The sequence below is a fragment of the Tiliqua scincoides genome, chromosome 4, assembly GCF_035046505.1.
Source record: "Tiliqua scincoides isolate rTilSci1 chromosome 4, rTilSci1.hap2, whole genome shotgun sequence".
Lineage (NCBI taxonomy): Eukaryota > Metazoa > Chordata > Lepidosauria > Squamata > Scincidae > Tiliqua > Tiliqua scincoides.
The window spans coordinates 90,841,754-90,859,673 of NC_089824.1; the positions used below are offsets into that span (position 1 = coordinate 90,841,754).

General features: G+C 44.8%; 1 protein-coding gene and 1 pseudogene across 2 annotated transcripts in view; one reads left to right on the forward strand and one right to left on the reverse strand.

Annotated features, from left to right (window-relative positions):
• The window catches only part of LOC136649265 (cadherin-12), a 195,088-nt gene that overhangs the window by 64,156 nt on the left and 113,012 nt on the right, over positions 1–17,920 (forward strand). For both annotated transcript variants that reach the window (XM_066625764.1, XM_066625765.1), the window contains exon 2: positions 13,012–13,306. In XM_066625764.1, the coding sequence (XP_066481861.1) occupies positions 13,012–13,306 (295 nt within the window). The remainder of the gene's footprint in view (positions 1–13,011; positions 13,307–17,920) is intronic.
• Positions 10,234–10,350, reverse strand: LOC136650208 (5S ribosomal RNA; annotated as a pseudogene).

The window sequence follows — 17,920 nt, forward strand, 5'->3', positions numbered from 1 at the left end:
TTTGTGGTACCAACTGTGCCAGTCCTTTCAGTAAGTCAATATAATCACACCACGGTAGCTGTGAAGTGTGTGCATGTGTATTTCCCCCTTTAAAATATACAGTGGTTGGCAAGAATACTATTACTATTACTAAGAATATTTATATACAACTTTTCGACAAAAACTTCACAAAGCAGAATACAAACAAAATAAAAAATGGATAGTTATCGTGAGCCAGACAGTTATCCAGTCTTGAGTTGTCCTGTGTCCAGAAGAGCAGTGTGCCAAAATGGTTGTTGCGGCATCCAGTGCTCACCAGGCAGCCACCAGCAGCTCCTGGGGGGAAGGGGACATTCGTCCCTTTACTCTAGGTAAGGGTGCAAACCCCGCAATAGGACTACTCAAGTCTGCCCTGGCTATTTAGCCAGTGCACAGTTGAGAGACCGCGTGTTGGGCTCGAAAGCCCAATGTGGGGTTCTGGTTCCGGCAGAGCAGAGCTTGTTCCGTTTGTGTCTGGATGATCTTCATTTGGGTTACAACAGGTTTGGAATCCACGGATGAGGAGATTTGCGGATTCTGAATCCGTGGCTATGAAGGGCCCAGTGTATACTGTTCTGCTCAGGAAGAAGCTTACTGTGAGGAACGTAACCCAGTGGATGATGAAACCTCTGAAGGTTTGGCAGTTGGAAAAGCAAAACTCATTGTAAATGATAAAATAATTATAAAAGTACTAGTTATAAGAGAAGCAAGAATCTCTTTGGACACCTTAAGCAAAGTGGGAAATGTTTTTTTAACACTTAAGCAAAAAGGAAATGTCTCCTTTTTGAAAAGAAGAGACTCAGTAATATGGTTTTTCCATGGTTCAATCAGAAGCAGAGAGATAATTTGAAATAATTATTAAACTAATAAAGGAGTTGTGTTTCTCAGCCCTTTCTAAAACAAACAAAAAACAGTAAAAATAAACAGCAGTTCAGTCCCAGTAGTAAAATACGTCAAGGTATTTTAAAAGGGAGAACAAACATTAGAAACGAGCAAGAAAAAAAAGATTTACCTTTCATTGTGCTCTTTACATTCAAATGCATATTTTATACTTGGGCATCTGTACCAAGGGACCAAATGTAGCATTCTATAGCTGCCTTAAGAAACATGGGCAAGTTGTGATTTGCACACCAGTTTTCCTGTATACATTAAGCAAAGTATTTGCTTTGTTGTTATTTAAAGACCTTTCGTATCCATCCTTGTGCAGTGATAATCCAGATGATCACAGCTATTATAGGTTCTTCGATCAGATGGACTAAGAATGCAATGCGTTGGCAAATCCCTTCAAGAAAACTACTGCTCTTATTGACTTTAATGCAGAGCCATAGCAGGCAAAATGACAAAGGATAATTGTTTCCAAGCCCATTTCGACAAAATGCTAAATAAACAGTTTCATAAGGGGAGTTTCAGGCAGTTCATTTAATCTCACAGATCCACTGTTAGAATAGTTATATGTGGTGTCCATGTATACTTAAATAACCAGGGACAAGCTAGGTATGGCATTAAACATGTCATTGAAATCTACATGATTTTTTATTTCCTCGAACAGCAGCTGTGATTCAGATCCTGGCCTTGGGAAGGAGGGTTAACCTTTCCCCCATGCCTTTTTTCCCCCACAGAAAAGCCCTCCAAAATGAGTGTTTGCCCCAAATGCTGCTATTTGCAGGAAAATTGTGGTGGAAAATGGCACAGGGGAAATATTAAATACACTTTCCCTTGCATTACAGTTTACACTGAGAATCTGCATGGATGGTTTTGGTTAAAAAAATTGCTTTGTGAAGAAGTTTTGACTGAAGTTTGGTTGGCAACCTTCAGTCTCAAAAGACTATGGTATAAGCCTACAGCATCTGTTACTCCCAGGCGGTCTCCCATCCGAGTACTAACCACGCCTGACACTGCTTAGTTTCCAAGATCAGGCCTGTGCAAGGTAACACTTGCTGCAGGAGAGAGTTTTTTGGGGAAGGGGGAAATAAACCAATGGGATTTCAGAGAGAGTTAGGGTCCAATCCTATGGACCTGTAGCACAGGTGCTGGGCTCCAGCACCAGTGCTAGGTGTTGTAAACATGCTGCAAAGCACGATTATGGCACCCTCGGAGTAAGGAGCGTTGGCGCTCGACCTCGGTGCCAGCAGGAGGATGTGTGGCTGCCAAGGTAAGTCACGCTGCTGAATGGCAGTGCAGTTTTGGGGGCAGTGGGGAGGCTTTTCAGGGTGGGGGCAAGGGGAGGGCAGGATGGGAAGAAGGACTGGCCCAGGAGGGGAGTAATACCGACAGAGCCTTCCTCCACCAGATCCTGTCCTCCGTGTCAGGCTGAAAATCTTAACAAGGAGCATCTCCAGTATGCACCAACAAAATAGCCAGTGCAGATTCAAGTAGCTCCATTGCATGGCCTGTGCCCTCGCTCAGGGGAAGGGACTTGCTTCTTGGGCATTATGTGGAAGATGGAAGGACTGGAGATAGAGATAGAGTGCACAAGGAGTGATGTAGAGCCATGGGTAGGAGAATAATAATAGATATTTTCTGCTGGGAATCATTACCTTGTTTCACCACCATAAGAATTGCAAATACTGTATAATATTGGGAATGTTGTATTTTCTTTTGTAGTTTTATTTTCATCTTGAATCCTGAATCCTCGGGGTCAGGTGGGCAAAACATCCTAAATAAATAAACAAACAAACAGCAAAAGTGGGAGTGGGGGCAAATGAGAGAACAAAATAGATTGAGATCTTTGGGGCCATGACTACCCCGAGAAGCATTTTCGATTTTATGAGAGTGTGACTCTATGACTTCCTCTGTGGAATCCTCAGAATCATACTTTGATAAAGGCACTGAAAATTTAGTCAGAGATCCTTAATCCTTTTTTGCAGAATAACAATCCCAGGGGTCCCTGCTGAAATGGAAAGGCTACTAAATGAGTTTTAAGTCTGTAGTGCACACATGCCCTTTGTTGCATGTACAACCACCATGAGCACTTTTCAGTTCAGACCAAGATAAACATCTATTCTCCACGAAAAATAGAATCGTTATTATAACACATACATGAAAATCAAAGTAGCAGCCATTCATTTTACACAAATGCTTTATTTTTCTCGTAAAGTTGGAGGCGACGAAAAGTCCAAAGCAAACTCTTGAGAAAGCCCAGCAGATGCTTGGCTGCTCCTGGTGACTGATTTTTTTTCCCCCACTTGCCATCTGATGCAGTTCAGGGGATGTCAACAATAACGCTGCCACCAAACAGATGTCTTCGAGTCTGCAAATCTATATTTCCACCCCCTGCACAACTGTTTCTCAATGTGTCCTGCACACTCCCAAACTGAAATTAATCTGAAACTCTGTCAGAGGATGAGATTAGTACGAGACAGGTACAGCTGGCTCACGGGCTTTGTCTTTTGCTGCCGTGGAGCTTGGTTCAATTGAAACGAGTCTTTGCTGTGTAGTACAGCAATATACAAAGACCTCTGAGGCAAAAAAAAAAAAAGAGTCTGCAAAACACCACATAATATGTATGTCTCAAAGGGCAAGACAGCAAGTGCCGGCATCAGGTCTAGAGAAGGTAAGGAAGACCCATTATTACCCTTAAGCAGTTTTGTATTTGCCATGGGAGGTAGGGGCCATAATTAAATTTTTTAAAAGAGGTCCTGGTGCTCAGGCCTGTATGCCCCAGAGTCCTATTCAAGGTAAGGGAACAAATTTTCCCTTACCACGGGGCTGCGCTGTGGCTGCATCAGGACTGGAAAGTTGGGTAGGATTGGGCCCTCCGTAATATGCAGCTGAATGGCATTAAAAATACCCAAGATGTGATCATTTTTTGCACAGACTTTGCTCATTAACCTGGCACAGAGAATATATTTTTGACAACCATTATGCGAAGACATAATGCAAAGGGTTGGCACTGTAGTGTGACCCAGATCCAGACTTGCCATAATACAGTATCTTGTGTGCCATTGTTCTCATTCATCTTCCTCCTGATTTCCATTCCCCCCCCCCCCACTCCTTTCCTTTACGTTGTCCATTGTGTCTTTTTCCTATGCTCCTTTCTCTTACCTGCAGGGATTTTTATAGCGATGCAATCTCCTGTTTCTAAGCTTGTGCTTGGTCTGATCTGCTTGTTCAACATTTCAGGACTTGACGCTGCAGTGATTGCTTACATGTATGAATGAGCCATTCCTGATCCCCCACCACAGGCAGAACATTCTCATTAACGCAGACACAGTGCTTTGTTTCTAGTGGAGTAAACCTCAGACATGCCACTGCAAGTCAGCAAGCACTGAGCCTTCAAGAGACGTGGAAAGAAATTTTATAGGGCGATGATGACAGATGCTCATAAGTGACCATTTTCAGTTCAAAAATGGTACATAGGGTGTAGCATAGGTGGAATGTTGTCCAAAAGCCTGCCCTTGGTCACCTCTTTTTTCACTGCTTGATCACTGCTTTGCATTGCCTGATCAGCAGAGCCTGTGGCACTGGTGGGCAGAGATTTTTCTTTCCGACTATGTGGTGATTATGTATTCAGCATGATGGAGTTATGCTCTGACTTTGGAGTGAGGATAATGCTCTCTGCCTGTACTCTGAATTGGCCTGTTTGCAGCCCCCTCAGAAAAATCTCCTATAGGAGGCATATTTCACAACTTGTGAGAACTCTCTCAGCAGTCCGCATTTTAGCTCAGTGCTGGTACATTCAGCTATGAACTGGCCCTGAGATGCAGGACAACTTGATCTAGTAGCAGAAGTGATATTTATTCATTTGTTATAGAAGAACAGAATATATATATTCTCTTTTTCAACAAAGTGTTCTATTCCTTGGCAATGGTTTTGCACAGACTAGAGTTGTTTCTATGGTCCTTGAAAGCTGCCCTTTTGTTTCTTTCTGAAGCTCTGCTGACAGGGCTGCTCACAGTTGTGGTTCTGGGGGAGGAGGTAGGCTGCCACTGCCCCCATCCTTTTCTCATTCATTCTCAGAGAGTGAGAAGAGTATAGAAGCACTAACTGAAGCAGCTGGGTGGCAGCAGACCTAAGGCAGATAGCGGGCAGGTGCAGTCTATAGGGCACTATAGGACACCTCGTGGCTGGGCCAGCTCTGGCACCACCTAGATAAGAAGTAAAACAGATGAGCAGAAACTCTCAATGGTGTACCTGTTCCAGGACCATACAATGTCATTCTGCAGATGTGGGCTACAGTCTTTGACTACTCACTCACCTTTGTATATTACAAAACCTAACATGTCAGAGAGAAGCCTTTTCTCTGATCTGCTAGAGGTTTGGGGGTGGAGATGGGGGCAGGAGAAGTATTTATATTTTATGTGGGAGAGTATTCAGGCATTTGGTCTCCCCGATAGCTGTATGAAATAATACAGCCCAGTGTTCTACATGTCACATTGGGAAATCTGCTCATTTGTTTTAGATTTTTATGGCAATGGGGTTATGATAACTTGCCTGATTTGACTAACAGAAAATAACAGTGCCCTGTCTTGTATAAGATTTAGGGCACAATCCTAACCAGGTCTACTCAGAAGTAAGTCCTATTTTGCTCAGTGGGGCTTACTCTCAGGAAGGTGTGGTTAGGATTGCAGCCTTAATCTCAAAAAGTTACAAATTCTAATCTTATGTTGATCTTTTTTTTTCAGATGATATGTTTCTAAAGTTTTTTTTTCAGATGATTTTTTTTTTCAGATGATAAGTTTTTTTTTTTCAGATGATATGTTTCTAAAGTCCCCTGGGGGCTGGGGCTAAGAATAGGTCCTCAGTTTGGCTGTACTTGTCGTAAGAGGCGACTAAACAGCCACCGGGTAGATGGGACTCATCAGCCTAGGAAGGCAGCTCATCTAAGAGAAGGAAACTCTGACCTCAAACCTCCACTGCCTTGTGGCTACATCCAGTTCTGGAAAAGGCTTCAGGAGTCAACCTCGAGGCAAAATCAGGAGCCGGAGTCCCTTAGGCAGTTCATGGCTGAACACAGTCACGTTCTGGCAACTCCTGCGACGCCGCTGGAACCAACCGTATTGGCTTCTGCCTTTCCATTGGACCATTCCAGCGACGTGGAGAGGGGGGATTTGCTGCATGGGTAACAGCCTATCCTCCATACCTTCTTTACCCAGGCTTCGCGCACTGGAGAGGACACTCCAACTTCGCCATACGGCGTCGGCACAACACGGGAAGCAGCAGTTTACCGGTTATAAGTCTTTGCTCGATTGGCGTAGAGCATGACGCCAGGGGCTGCTTCCGACGGTGGGAGAGATCATTGCATCTCATTGGGCAGCTACCGCCCGCCTTAAGCTGGGCAGTCCCCAGCCAGTAAGGTGTTGCCTCGCCACGGTCCGTTAACCTCATGGGGTGCGTGGGGTTTAGGGTGAAAACCGACAAGCGGATCGACAACTCTGCACCATGCAACAGAAAACAGAAAACTACTGCCCTAAAGCTGGGCACCTGGAACGTTAGGACAATGACACCTGGCTTCTCTGATGATCTGCAAGAAATAGACGACGCACGCAAAACAGCTGTCATCGACATGGAGCTGAGCAGACTGCAGATGGACATCGTCGCCCTTCAAGAGACTAGGCTGCCAGATTCTGGATCTGTCAAGGAGAGAAATTTCTCATTTTTCTGGCAGGGAAAACCACCAAACGAAACCAGGGAACATGGTGTTGGCTTTGCGGTCAGAAATACCCTGCTGAAATCCATCATCCCACCTACTGTGGGAAGTGAAAGAATTTTGTCCCTGCAGCTCCAGTCATCAGCAGGACCTATCACTCTCACCAGTGCTTATGCACCGACTCTGTCGTCTCCAGCAGAAGCCAAAGACAAATTCTATGATGACCTGGCCACCACTGTCAAGAAAATCCCTGTAAAAGAGCCATTGTTCATCCTCGGCAATTTCAATGCTAGAGTTGGTGCTGATAACAGTTCATGGCCCACTTGCTTAGGTCAGTTTGGCACTGGGAGGATGAACGAAAATGGCCAACGCCTGCTAGAGTTTTGCTGTCATCACGGTCTCTGTGTCAGCAACACGTTCTTCAACACAAAGCCCCAACATAGAGTCTCTTGGAGACATCCAAGATCAAAGCACTGGCACCAGCTCGACCTGATCCTCACCAGACGCTCCAGCCTTCCCAGCATCAAGATCACACGCAGTTATCATGGTGCTGCCTGCGACACTGACCACTCCCTGGTGTGCAGCAGAGTGAAACTGCAAACAAAGCGACTGTATCACACGAAAAAGGAAGGAAGACCTCGCATTGATACCAGCAAGACCCGGGATCAGAGAAAAGTGGAGGAATTTGCACAAGCGCTTGAGGAATCTCTTCCAGGCCCGGCCGACGCAAACGCATCCAACAGATGGGAACATTTCAAGAATACCGTTTACAACACCGCCTTGTCCATATTCGGCAAGAAGACCAACAAGGCGGCAGACTGGTTTGAAGCCCACTCTGAGGAGTTGACACCAGTCATTGAGGAAAAGAGGAGAGCTCAAGCAGCATACAAGGCCTGTCCCAGTGAGCGCAACCTGCAGGTCCTCCGAACTGCTCGCAGCAAAGTCCAACAGACTGCCAGGAGATGTGCTAACGACTACTGGCTCCAGCTCTGTTCCGAGATACAGATAGCAGCTGACACGGGCAACATCAAGGGGATGTATGATGGTATCAAGCAGGCCCTAGGTCCAACACAGAAGAAAATTGCCCCTCTGAAGTCTGCCACAGGCGAGGTCATCCAGGATCGGGCGCAGCAGATGGAACGCTGGGTGCAGCACTACTCTGAGCTATATTCCAGAGAAAATGTAGTCACCGAAGAAGCACTGAACAACATTGAGTGCCTGCCTGTGCTGGAAGAGCTTGACAGTGAACCAACCCTAGAAGAACTTCACATGGCCCTGGACTCCCTTGCCTTTGGCAAGGCACCTGGAAAAGACAGCATCCCTGCTGAAGTCCTAAAATGCTGCAAAGAGATCATCGTCACTGAGCTGCATGAAATCCTCTGTCTCTGCTGGAGAGAAGGTGGAGTACCTCAAGACATGAGGGATGCAAACATCATCACGCTGTACAAGAACAAAGGTGACAGGGGTGACTGCAACAACTACCGCGGCATCTCTCTCCTTAGCGTTGTAGGAAAGCTGTTTGCCCGAGTTGTACTAAATAGACTCCAAGTACTTGCAGAGAGCGTCTATCCAGAATCGCAGTGTGGATTCCGAGCCAACAGGTCCACCACTGATATGGTATTCTCCCTTAGACAACTGCAGGAGAAATGCAGGGAACAACGACAGCCACTCTTTATAGCCTTCATAGATCTCACAAAGGCTTTCGACCTGGTCAGCAGAGACGGCCTCTTCAAGATTCTCCCCAAGATTGGATGTCCACCCAGGCTCCTCAGCATCATCAGATCTTTCCACAAGGACATGAAGGGCACTGTTGTCTTCGATGGCTCCACATCAGACCCTTTTGACATCCGAAGCAGAGTGAAGCAGGGCTGTGTTCTTGCACCAACCTTGTTTGGGATTTTCTTCGCTGTCCTGCTGAAGCAGGCCTTTGGAACTGCAACAGAAGGCATCTATCTCCGGACCAGATCAGACGGAAAGCTCTTCAACCTCTCCAGACTGAGAGCAAAATCCAAAGTCCAGCTGAAATGTCTGCGTGACTTCCTCTTTGCCAACGATGCAGCTGTCACTACCCACTCTGCCAAAGATCTCCAGCAGCTCATGGATCGTTTTAGCAAGGCCTGCCAAGATTTTGGACTGACAATCAGCCTGAAGAAAACACAGGTCATGGTTCAGGATGTGGACTCACCTCCCTGCATTACAATCTCTGAGCATGAACTGGAGGTTGTCCATGACTTTGTGTACCTTGGCTCAACGATCTCCGACACTCATTCTCTCGATACCGAGCTAAACAAGCGCATCGGTAAAGCAGCTACCACGTTTTCCAGACTCACAAAGAGAGTCTGGTCCAACAAGAAGCTGACGGAACATACCAAGATCCAGGTCTACAGAGCTTGCGTCCTGAGTACACTTCTGTACTGCAGCGAGTCATGGACTCTTCGCTCACAACAGGAGAGGAAACTGAGCGCGTTCCACATGCGCTGCCTCCGACGCATCCTCGGCATCACCTGGCAGGACAAAGTTCCAAACAACACAGTCCTGGAACGTGCTGGAATCCCTAGCATGTATTCACTGCTGAAACAGAGACGCCTGCGTTGGCTTGGTCATGTCGTGAGAATGGATGATGGCCGGATCCCAAAGGATCTCCTCTATGGAGAACTTGTGCAAGGAAAGCGCCCTACAGGTAGACCACAGCTGCGATACAAGGACATCTGCAAGAGGGATCTGAAGGCCTTAGGGATGGACCTCAACAAGTGGGAAACCCTGGCCTCTGAGCGGCCCGCTTGGAGGCAGGCTGTGCAGCATGGCCTTTCCCAGTTTGAAGAGACACTTTGCCAACAGTCTGAGGCTAAGAGGCAAAGAAGGAAGGCCCATAGCCAGGGAGACAGACCAGGGACAGACTGCACTTGCTCCCGGTGTGGAAGGGATTGTCACTCCCGGATTGGCCTTTTCAGCCACACTAGACGCTGTGCCAGAACCACTTTTCAGAGCGCGATACCATAGTCTTTCGAGACTGAAGGTTGCCAATACAATGTTTCTAAAACCTTTCAGTACTATTGGGGCATTATCATTATTGGGGCATAAGTATTACTGGAGAGTATTTGTCAGATTGCTTAACAAGGGATATAAGTGTATTGGCCTTGATAGCTGGTGTACTTCAGGGCACACCTACACAATTTGTGACCCACAAAGTAAAGCGCAACTCCCTAACCACATACAAAGGCTATTCAGAAAGTTTTGCTTTAAAAAAAAAAAAGAATGGAGGAAAACAATTTAAAACTTCTTAAAAGTTACATACTATGCCAGTACTTCCACATAATATCCACCTGAACAGAAGCAATTGTTGTATCTTGGGACAAGCTTTTGTCACACACACACCCCCCCCCCCCCGCAAGAAAGTTGCTGCTACCTGAGCATGTGCATTGTCATGGAGAAGAATAATGGCTTTTGTTTACGCAAGTGAAAGCTGGTTGAATGAAAGCTGGTTGAACTCCCCAGTAGCAACTTTCTTGACTGGGGAGACAAAAGCTTGTCCCAGGATACAACAATTGCCTCAGTTCAGGAGGAGATTATGTGGAAGTGTAGTGCTACATGGTTGGCAACCTTCAGTCTCGAAAGACTATGGTATAAGCCTACAGCACCCGGTATTCCCAGGCGGTCTCCCATCCAAGTACTAACCAAGTCTGACCCTGCTTAGCTTCCGAGATCAGACGAGATCAGGCATGTGCAGGGTAACAGTTGCATAGTGCTGACATGGCGTGTAACTTTTGAGCAGTATTAAATTGTTTTCTTGTTTTTTAAAAAAACCAAACAGAGGTAATTTTGGGAATAGCCCTCGTCTTTTTAATTGGCTAGTGTTTGGCATATACCCCATTTCTGCAGTCCTGTATGCTATTTGTATGGTCACTATCCATACAATGGATGGGGGAGCAAAAGGAGACCCCCCCACACTGCTGCATCAACACGGTCTGGGCATATAGTGCTCTGCCTGTCTCCTTGCCTGCAGTGACAAACCCTGAACATGGGGAGAGTTTCTTTCATTGAGCACCAGCCTGAAAGTTTCAGGTTAGTGCTCATGGGGAGAAGTTCTGCTGCAACTCAGTGTCGGTAACTACAGACAAATCCTGAACAACTGAGGGATGTGGCTTTGGGGGCACCTTGAGACAGGTCCTGCTGGCATGCTCTTGGGACCCTCCATCATGTGGGTGGTGACCACGTGAATGAAATATGTGTTGGCAGAGATAAAACTACAAAAGATGTGTTGCACGAAAAAGTTCACATAGGGGGATTTGCAGTAGGCTTATATTCAAACGTTAAAGGTAGTTTTATTTAAGGAAATACATTGTCGTAGAAAATAATGGAAGTGGATTCTCCACTCATATTTTCAGTACAAGAGGAGGGAGAGTAAGAGCAGAAGACATTAAGTCAGCGGTTCCCAAATTGTGTGCTATCGTGCCCTTGGGAACTGCGGCAAAGTTACAGGGGTGCCATGGGATATCCCAGGTGGCCTCTTACAGGCTTTCTCAGGCACCACCATCTTGAATCACATGAGATCTTGCAAGATTTAAGATGGTGGCACCTGGGACAGCTAGATGATGGTGCCACTGTCACAGGGTGCCATTACCACAGGGTACTGTGACTGTGGCAGGTTTGGGACCTGCTGCATTAGGGCCTAAAAGCAACACTCTGAATAACCAAAGAGAATAAATAACTAGGGATACAAAGGGAGAATGCCATGTCTCTCTGTCACTAACTAACTAGCTTTACTGCCCCCCCCCCTTGCTGGGACAGATGTTACAATAAAGCATGGTTGCATATTCCAATGTTGTTCTTACATGTTGTTGGCATCCTTCAGTCTCGGAAGACTATGGTATCGCGCTCTGAATGGTGGCTCTGGAACAGAGTGTCCTCTCCAGTGCGCGAAGCCTGGGTAAAGTAGATATGGAGGATAGACTGTTACCCATGCAGCAAATTCCCCCTCTCCACGTCGCTGGAATAGTCCAATGGAAAGGCAGAGGCCAATACGGTTGGTTCCAGTGGCGTCGCAGGAGTTGCCAGAACGTGACTGTGTTCAGCCATGAACTGCCTCAGGGACTCCGGCTCTGGATTTGGCCTCGAGGTTGACTCCTGAAGCCTTTTCCATAACTGGATGTAGCCACAAGGCAGTGGAGGTTTGGGATCAGAAGAGAAGAGAAGGAAAACTCTTCTTACATAGCATCATTCCAAAGGGCATTCCAGAAACCGTCAGTCACTAAGAGGAATGTTGCCTCTGCCACCACTTCCTTTCTGCATGCACAGTGAATAAGTGTGCTTTAACTTATTTCCACCACCCCCCTCCACCTCAGCCAAAAATTCAGTCTATCAAATGTTTGGCCCAGCTCTAGCAACAACAGGAAACATATTGGGCTGTCATCCATGACTGATGAGGTGTATTCAACTTGGGAGGTCAAAAGCCATGAGGGCATACAATGCTGGTTTTACTCTCTTAATTGCTGGATTAAGAACAAACTGTAAGGACTGTTACTACTTATGTGTTGTAACCTTGAAGTATGCTGGGTGTCCTTTGGGAAGTTATCTCAGCACAAGCTGCTCTCCAAGATAGCCATAAAAGTACCACCCTCAAGCCCTTAGATAGGAAAGAAAAAAAAATCAAAGCACCTACATTAAATTTCAATCTGAAAGTGTTGAAGTTGTACACAGGAAGCCCAGGAAACCAGGAGCCATGAAACCAAAAGTGGTTGGGGGCTGTTAATTATATGTGTGAATAAATTCAGGAAGCACAGCCAGGTCACCCTTCCATTATTTGCACATATAATTAACACTAGTGCTAAAAGCTTGCGCATTGGAAAGTTTTGTTATTGACACCTCAGGAAAATCCTCTTGGGGAAAATGCATGTACACACCTGAAGTCAAAGAGAAAAAGAACTGAGTGGCACTTCCTGTATTCTCAGATATTCATTTCAAACTGAGGCTCACTTCTGTCCGCCCTCAGGTCATGTGGTAGAGGAAGTGCAGCTCATGGCCGTTTCCTACTTGCAGATATCATTAATGACCAAAACTAGTCTGGCTGAATAACTTTGGCTAAATCACAATCCATCAGTGCAATGGGCCTTTGCAAGGTCATCTTGAGGATAAATGAGACCAGAAAGATAAAGTGTATAGTGATAAGTGCTATTATTTATTATCATTTCTATAAACAATAGGTTGAAGAATGTTTTCCTCAGAATTAGTAATATATCTTAAGTCTAACCACTTGATGTTTTGAGAGATTGGAGCAACTTTTGGAAGTGCTCCTCTTCCATCAACATGTTGGCCCCAGTTCCTAAGGTTTTGTGTTAAAAGCTGCTGTTCTTCAACCCATGCATTACTCTATTAATTATTTGCCCTTCTCTTTTTCTGCTGTTAAGCTTCATTCTGACTTGGACAAGGGAGTGGGAAGTGTTAAGTATACATTATCAGGAGATGGAGCTGGTTCAGTGTTTACCATTGATGAGACCACAGGGGACATTCATGCCATAAGGAGCCTTGATCGTGAAGAGAAGCCTTTCTACACTCTACGTGCTCAAGCAGTGGACATTGACACAAGGAAGCCACTCGAGCCTGAGTCAGAGTTCATCATCAAAGTTCAGGACATTAATGATAATGAACCAAAATTCCTCGATGGGCCTTACGTTGCCAGTGTCCCTGAAATGTCTCCAGTAGGTGAGTAAGATTTTTTTAAGACCTCTTATCATCTAACACGAACCCACTCACTATTAAATACCTTTTGAGTTGTGGTGCAAATAAAATTGAATCCTCGGGGGGGGGGGAGAAAGAAAGAAAAAAAGAGAAAATATTTATGTGATGCTGATGTGGAATAGGTAGCACCAGTTCACATATGATGGTTTTCCTAACACAGTTGTCTCAGAAGCATGGATAGGGTGTCACTGCCAGGCCATGCTTTGATAGATACTCCATGTTCCAACATGCAGACAGCATATGTGTGGCCATTGTGGTTGCCATATTGGCAGTGACTCTCTTCTGAGATGCACTCTTGTGGAAGATATAGCAGCCACATATACACCACCCACATTGAGGCACTGGTCTACAGAAATGGAACTTCCCCGTGAGCATGGCCCAGCTGTGACTATAGCAGCTCCACACACTGACGAGGCATTTGAATGGGGGCGATTGTCATATGGTCACATAAGTTTCATGCGGCTAGGTGCTATTTTAGATTTTACATCACATCCAAGTACTGTGTCAATTCCATGTGCACTCATGTGTATTTTGAGTGACATTGGGATTGGCAAACATTATTCCAAGCAGAGTTTAGGAAAACAAAAATACTCTAGATTTTTAAAAGAATAAATTATTCATATGAAACTTCTGAAGTAGGATGGAAGCAACATAACATCCTGTGATTATTATGTATCTGCATGTACAAATATATCTGAGCAAGAGAATTTCATTTTTCCCCCCTACTTCTCAAACTTCTGGTTTACTTTGATATGGAAACACAATGTTTTGTGATTTGGAAACTGGTTAAGTAGACATGTCCCCCTGACAGCAAAATTCTATGATGAGCTTAAACTGCCCTGCAGAGCTGAGCAAAATGAAGAGAAGAATTCTTGTGGCTTTCCTTAGCCTTCTTTCAGGCAAAGAAAAGAGCACTCACTCGGTCTGACATACAGATAATCATAAACAAGCCAATCTTATCATGTCCAAGTAATTCTTTAACCTGATAAATTAATCACTAAAAATTTCTGAACACCAAACACCAGCTCAGGGTTTCATATTCTGTTTTTGTAGGATAAATGTTCGAAAATGATTTTTTTGCTGCTCTGTAGGAATTTTGTAACTAAAACAAACAACTTGTCATAGCAAAGATTTGTCTGTAGGTTATGAACAACCATCCTTTGTTCATAGTATCAAAATGGAATTGCTGCTTTGGTCTAAGACTTCCTCTTCCTGCCTTTTATGGTGCCACAGAAAGCTTTAACAAGGTTTACTCAGGATGCAGAGTGGTTGTCTCTCTTCCTTTTTCAAAACTCCAGTCTAAATCAGCACCAGACGACCACTTGTAGATATTCTTCTGTTCATGTTGCCATACATACCATCCATGGATTGAGGAATTGATTGGTATGATGAGACTTGACTTGCAGAGCCCATTCAACACTGGGGGAGAAGACATGCTGAACCTAGTTAAACTCCCTGCAGGAAATGTCTCAAATCTGGCACATTAATTAGCAACTTTTCTGTTCATACAATATCATTGGCAGGTGTTTTTTTCGGCCAACATACGATATCACAGCGCATGGTGTTGTCCCAGTTTGGGGCACAGTAGATTATGGAAACAGTTATAAAACCTACTTGCTATATATTTTCTCTTGCCTGTAGATCTGTAGTCATTTTCTCTTTATACTAACAAGATTTCATGAAACCATCCTATGGGATTATTTACAGTGACTGCAATCCAAACCCTCCAGATGGCAGGGCAGAAAGGTCTAGAAGTCAGCAGGTGAGACACATGAGAAAGGACCAAAGGTGGAGATTGGCCAGTTCAGCTCATTCACTCTCCTCCTCTGCTTTCTGTTTCTCCCTTGCTATTCTGCAGTGGTATCTGATAGTATGCTCCTTTCCTGGGTGCATCTAGCAGCCCAGGCCTATGCTCACATACTCTTACCAGGAGCAGAAGCTCTGCCCGTAGACCTGCAGTATCAGATATGCCTCAGGAAGGGCACATTATGATGGTATCACTGAGAGCAGAAGAGAAGGGATTGAGGGGCTGAGGAGGAGTGGAGGTTGTGTGCTGGCCTGTCCATTCCCTTTCTGCCCTTGCTTCTCCACTCTCCAGCTTTTTGCCCTTTTATGCCCTCATGGTGTGGGATTGTGGTCCATGCAGTTTGAAAAAGAGAAATACCATGTTTCCCCTGACTTTATAATGATTAATTTTGGGGGGTTACAAATCTGATATCTTTGCCTAATTTCTATTCATGCCCCCTGACTAAGCTGGAAAAGGATTCATTGGAAGGCTGCCATTTATTCACATTGAACCTTGACAAGTGTGACCTCTGCAAATCAAAACATCTGTTTATGTTGTTGAAAAGATCTACAGCAGGTTGTGAGCATCAAAATATACTCAAATGGAATTTTTTTTTTTTAAAGAAAGCAAGAAAGCCCTTGTTAACAGTTTGTCCTGTCAGAGTTGTAGTGACTTTTTCAGGGCTCAATGCCATACATTATCCACAAAGCATCTGGTTAATGCACCTTGCAGGCTGCTCCATCCCAATACATTACTGTCCCTCCCCCGCCACCTCAATTGATTCTTTCAAGATGAAGATGCCTCTGTGTGATTCTAGCAGCTTTTCTTGGATGTTGTCTGGCAGCTTGGCTTGTGTTACATGTAACAAGCAAAAGTGTTTATTACTGGAGTAGCATACGGTAGAAGAATTACAAAGAACGCCATATACTTCAGCTAAGTCACATGGAGTTTCCTAAAGAAAGAAAAGGAAAAGCAAGGTGCACTAGGAAGGAACATCGGTTTATTTATCCCATACTGCTTTATGACTGTCGTAAATGGGCAGAACAAGGCAGTGACAGGGCAGGGAGGAAAGCAGATCTAGTTCGGAAGAAGGTGGGAGCAGCAATGCACACTGAATCCTGAGCCCCCTTCGTGGAGCAACATGGACTTGCACCAGCGATTGAGCTGGAGCAGTTATGAGTCACACCATAGTGGCTGCTTCTGGGGCTTACCCTGGGACAAGGGGACAAATGTCTCCTTACTTCCAGGAGACTTCCAGCAGCCAAAAATACTCCATGGGATAAAATAGAAGCTGCATCGGTTCCATGGCATTGCTGGACGGTGATTTAAGTAGGAGTCGGCTGTAAGAAAAAAATCAGACATTTTGGATGAGCAGTAGGTATGTGCAAAAAACAAATGGTTTCATTTCTCCATTTGTTTTTGTTGCTGAAAACCTTGTTCTTTCTGGTGTTAATTCTGTAAAATCACAATCATCTTGCCATAAAATTAATCCATTATGTTTGTTCATTTGGTCTCCATTGATTTGAATCAGCTCCATATCTCCTGCCTCCTAACTTTACTGTTTTCCAACCAGTTAGCATCAGGATGAGAACTTCCAGATAGATAGGAAAAAGGGGATCCATTTTAGAGGCTACTACAGACATAGCTTAGTTGATAACTAAACTAGTAATAAATAGAAATAAAATTTATAGGGGGGTACCCAGACAGAAAGGTTAGATGTTGGAGAGCTCTTTGGAAACTAGATCTCTCATGAAACACCCCTGCTAAAGAGCTCTCCCCCCCCCAACTAGAGATGAGTGAGCTTCGCTATGTTCAGATCAAAAAGACTCAGAAAGGAACCAAACAATTTCCCCTACAAAGTGGGAACCAAATTATTTCCAGTCAGAGGCTTGAAAAGAAACTCCCATTTGATGTAATGGAGCTACATGAGGAGCAGAGAATCAACAGTTCTGCTTGGCTTGGAATCCAAGCTGAAAAGAGTTGGGGGGGAGAAACTTTTGAAATTCCCCTCTACTTGTTGGCAAACTCTCCTCAACCCATGAAATTAATTTCCAAGCTTGACTTGCAAAACTTTCACTGGCAACTTTACCACAAACCTTACCCAATTTCACACAAACAGCATCTGAATATTGTGATGAGACAACAAGGAATGAATGGGGTGTGGTGGGATGCGGTGATGGATCAGTACTGGACACTGAATTTCAAAGGAACTGCTCCATCTACAGTACTAATTCCCAAACTCCTACAAGGGAGTTGGAAGCAGTGTAAGTGTGTGTGGGGAGCCCTGCAGGGCTCACCAAGCCTTCCAAACAGTAAAAACAGTGATTGAAAACCACTTCCTGTTTTAGATTGAAAACCAGAAGTGGTTTTCAGTAGCTTTTTTTCACTGTTACAGAGGCTTGGGGAGCCCTGCAGAGGCATCTGCAGTGCTCCCTGCAACCCCTGGAAACTGATACTCCTTAAGGTAAGGTGAAAAAACTCTCCCTCTGCCAGCAGAGCTGTTTTGGCGATCGCTTTGCCAACTTCCCCTCCCCAAGGCTTGGGGATCACGGCCCACCAGTTTGAGAATCACAGTCAGGCAATCCAAAGCAAATGAAGACTCACAAACTGTTCCATAAGGTAGACTAGTGAATTAAAATATAATGCTCTTGCTAGTGAGGCCCACATAAAGCCAGAGAAAGCAATCATGAAATTAATAATGTCCTAAATATACATGAAAGAAAGACACTAGGTTTTTTGCATTGTGTAAATTCTTCAGCTTCTCCATCCTTCTTGTCAAAGCCGTTGAGACA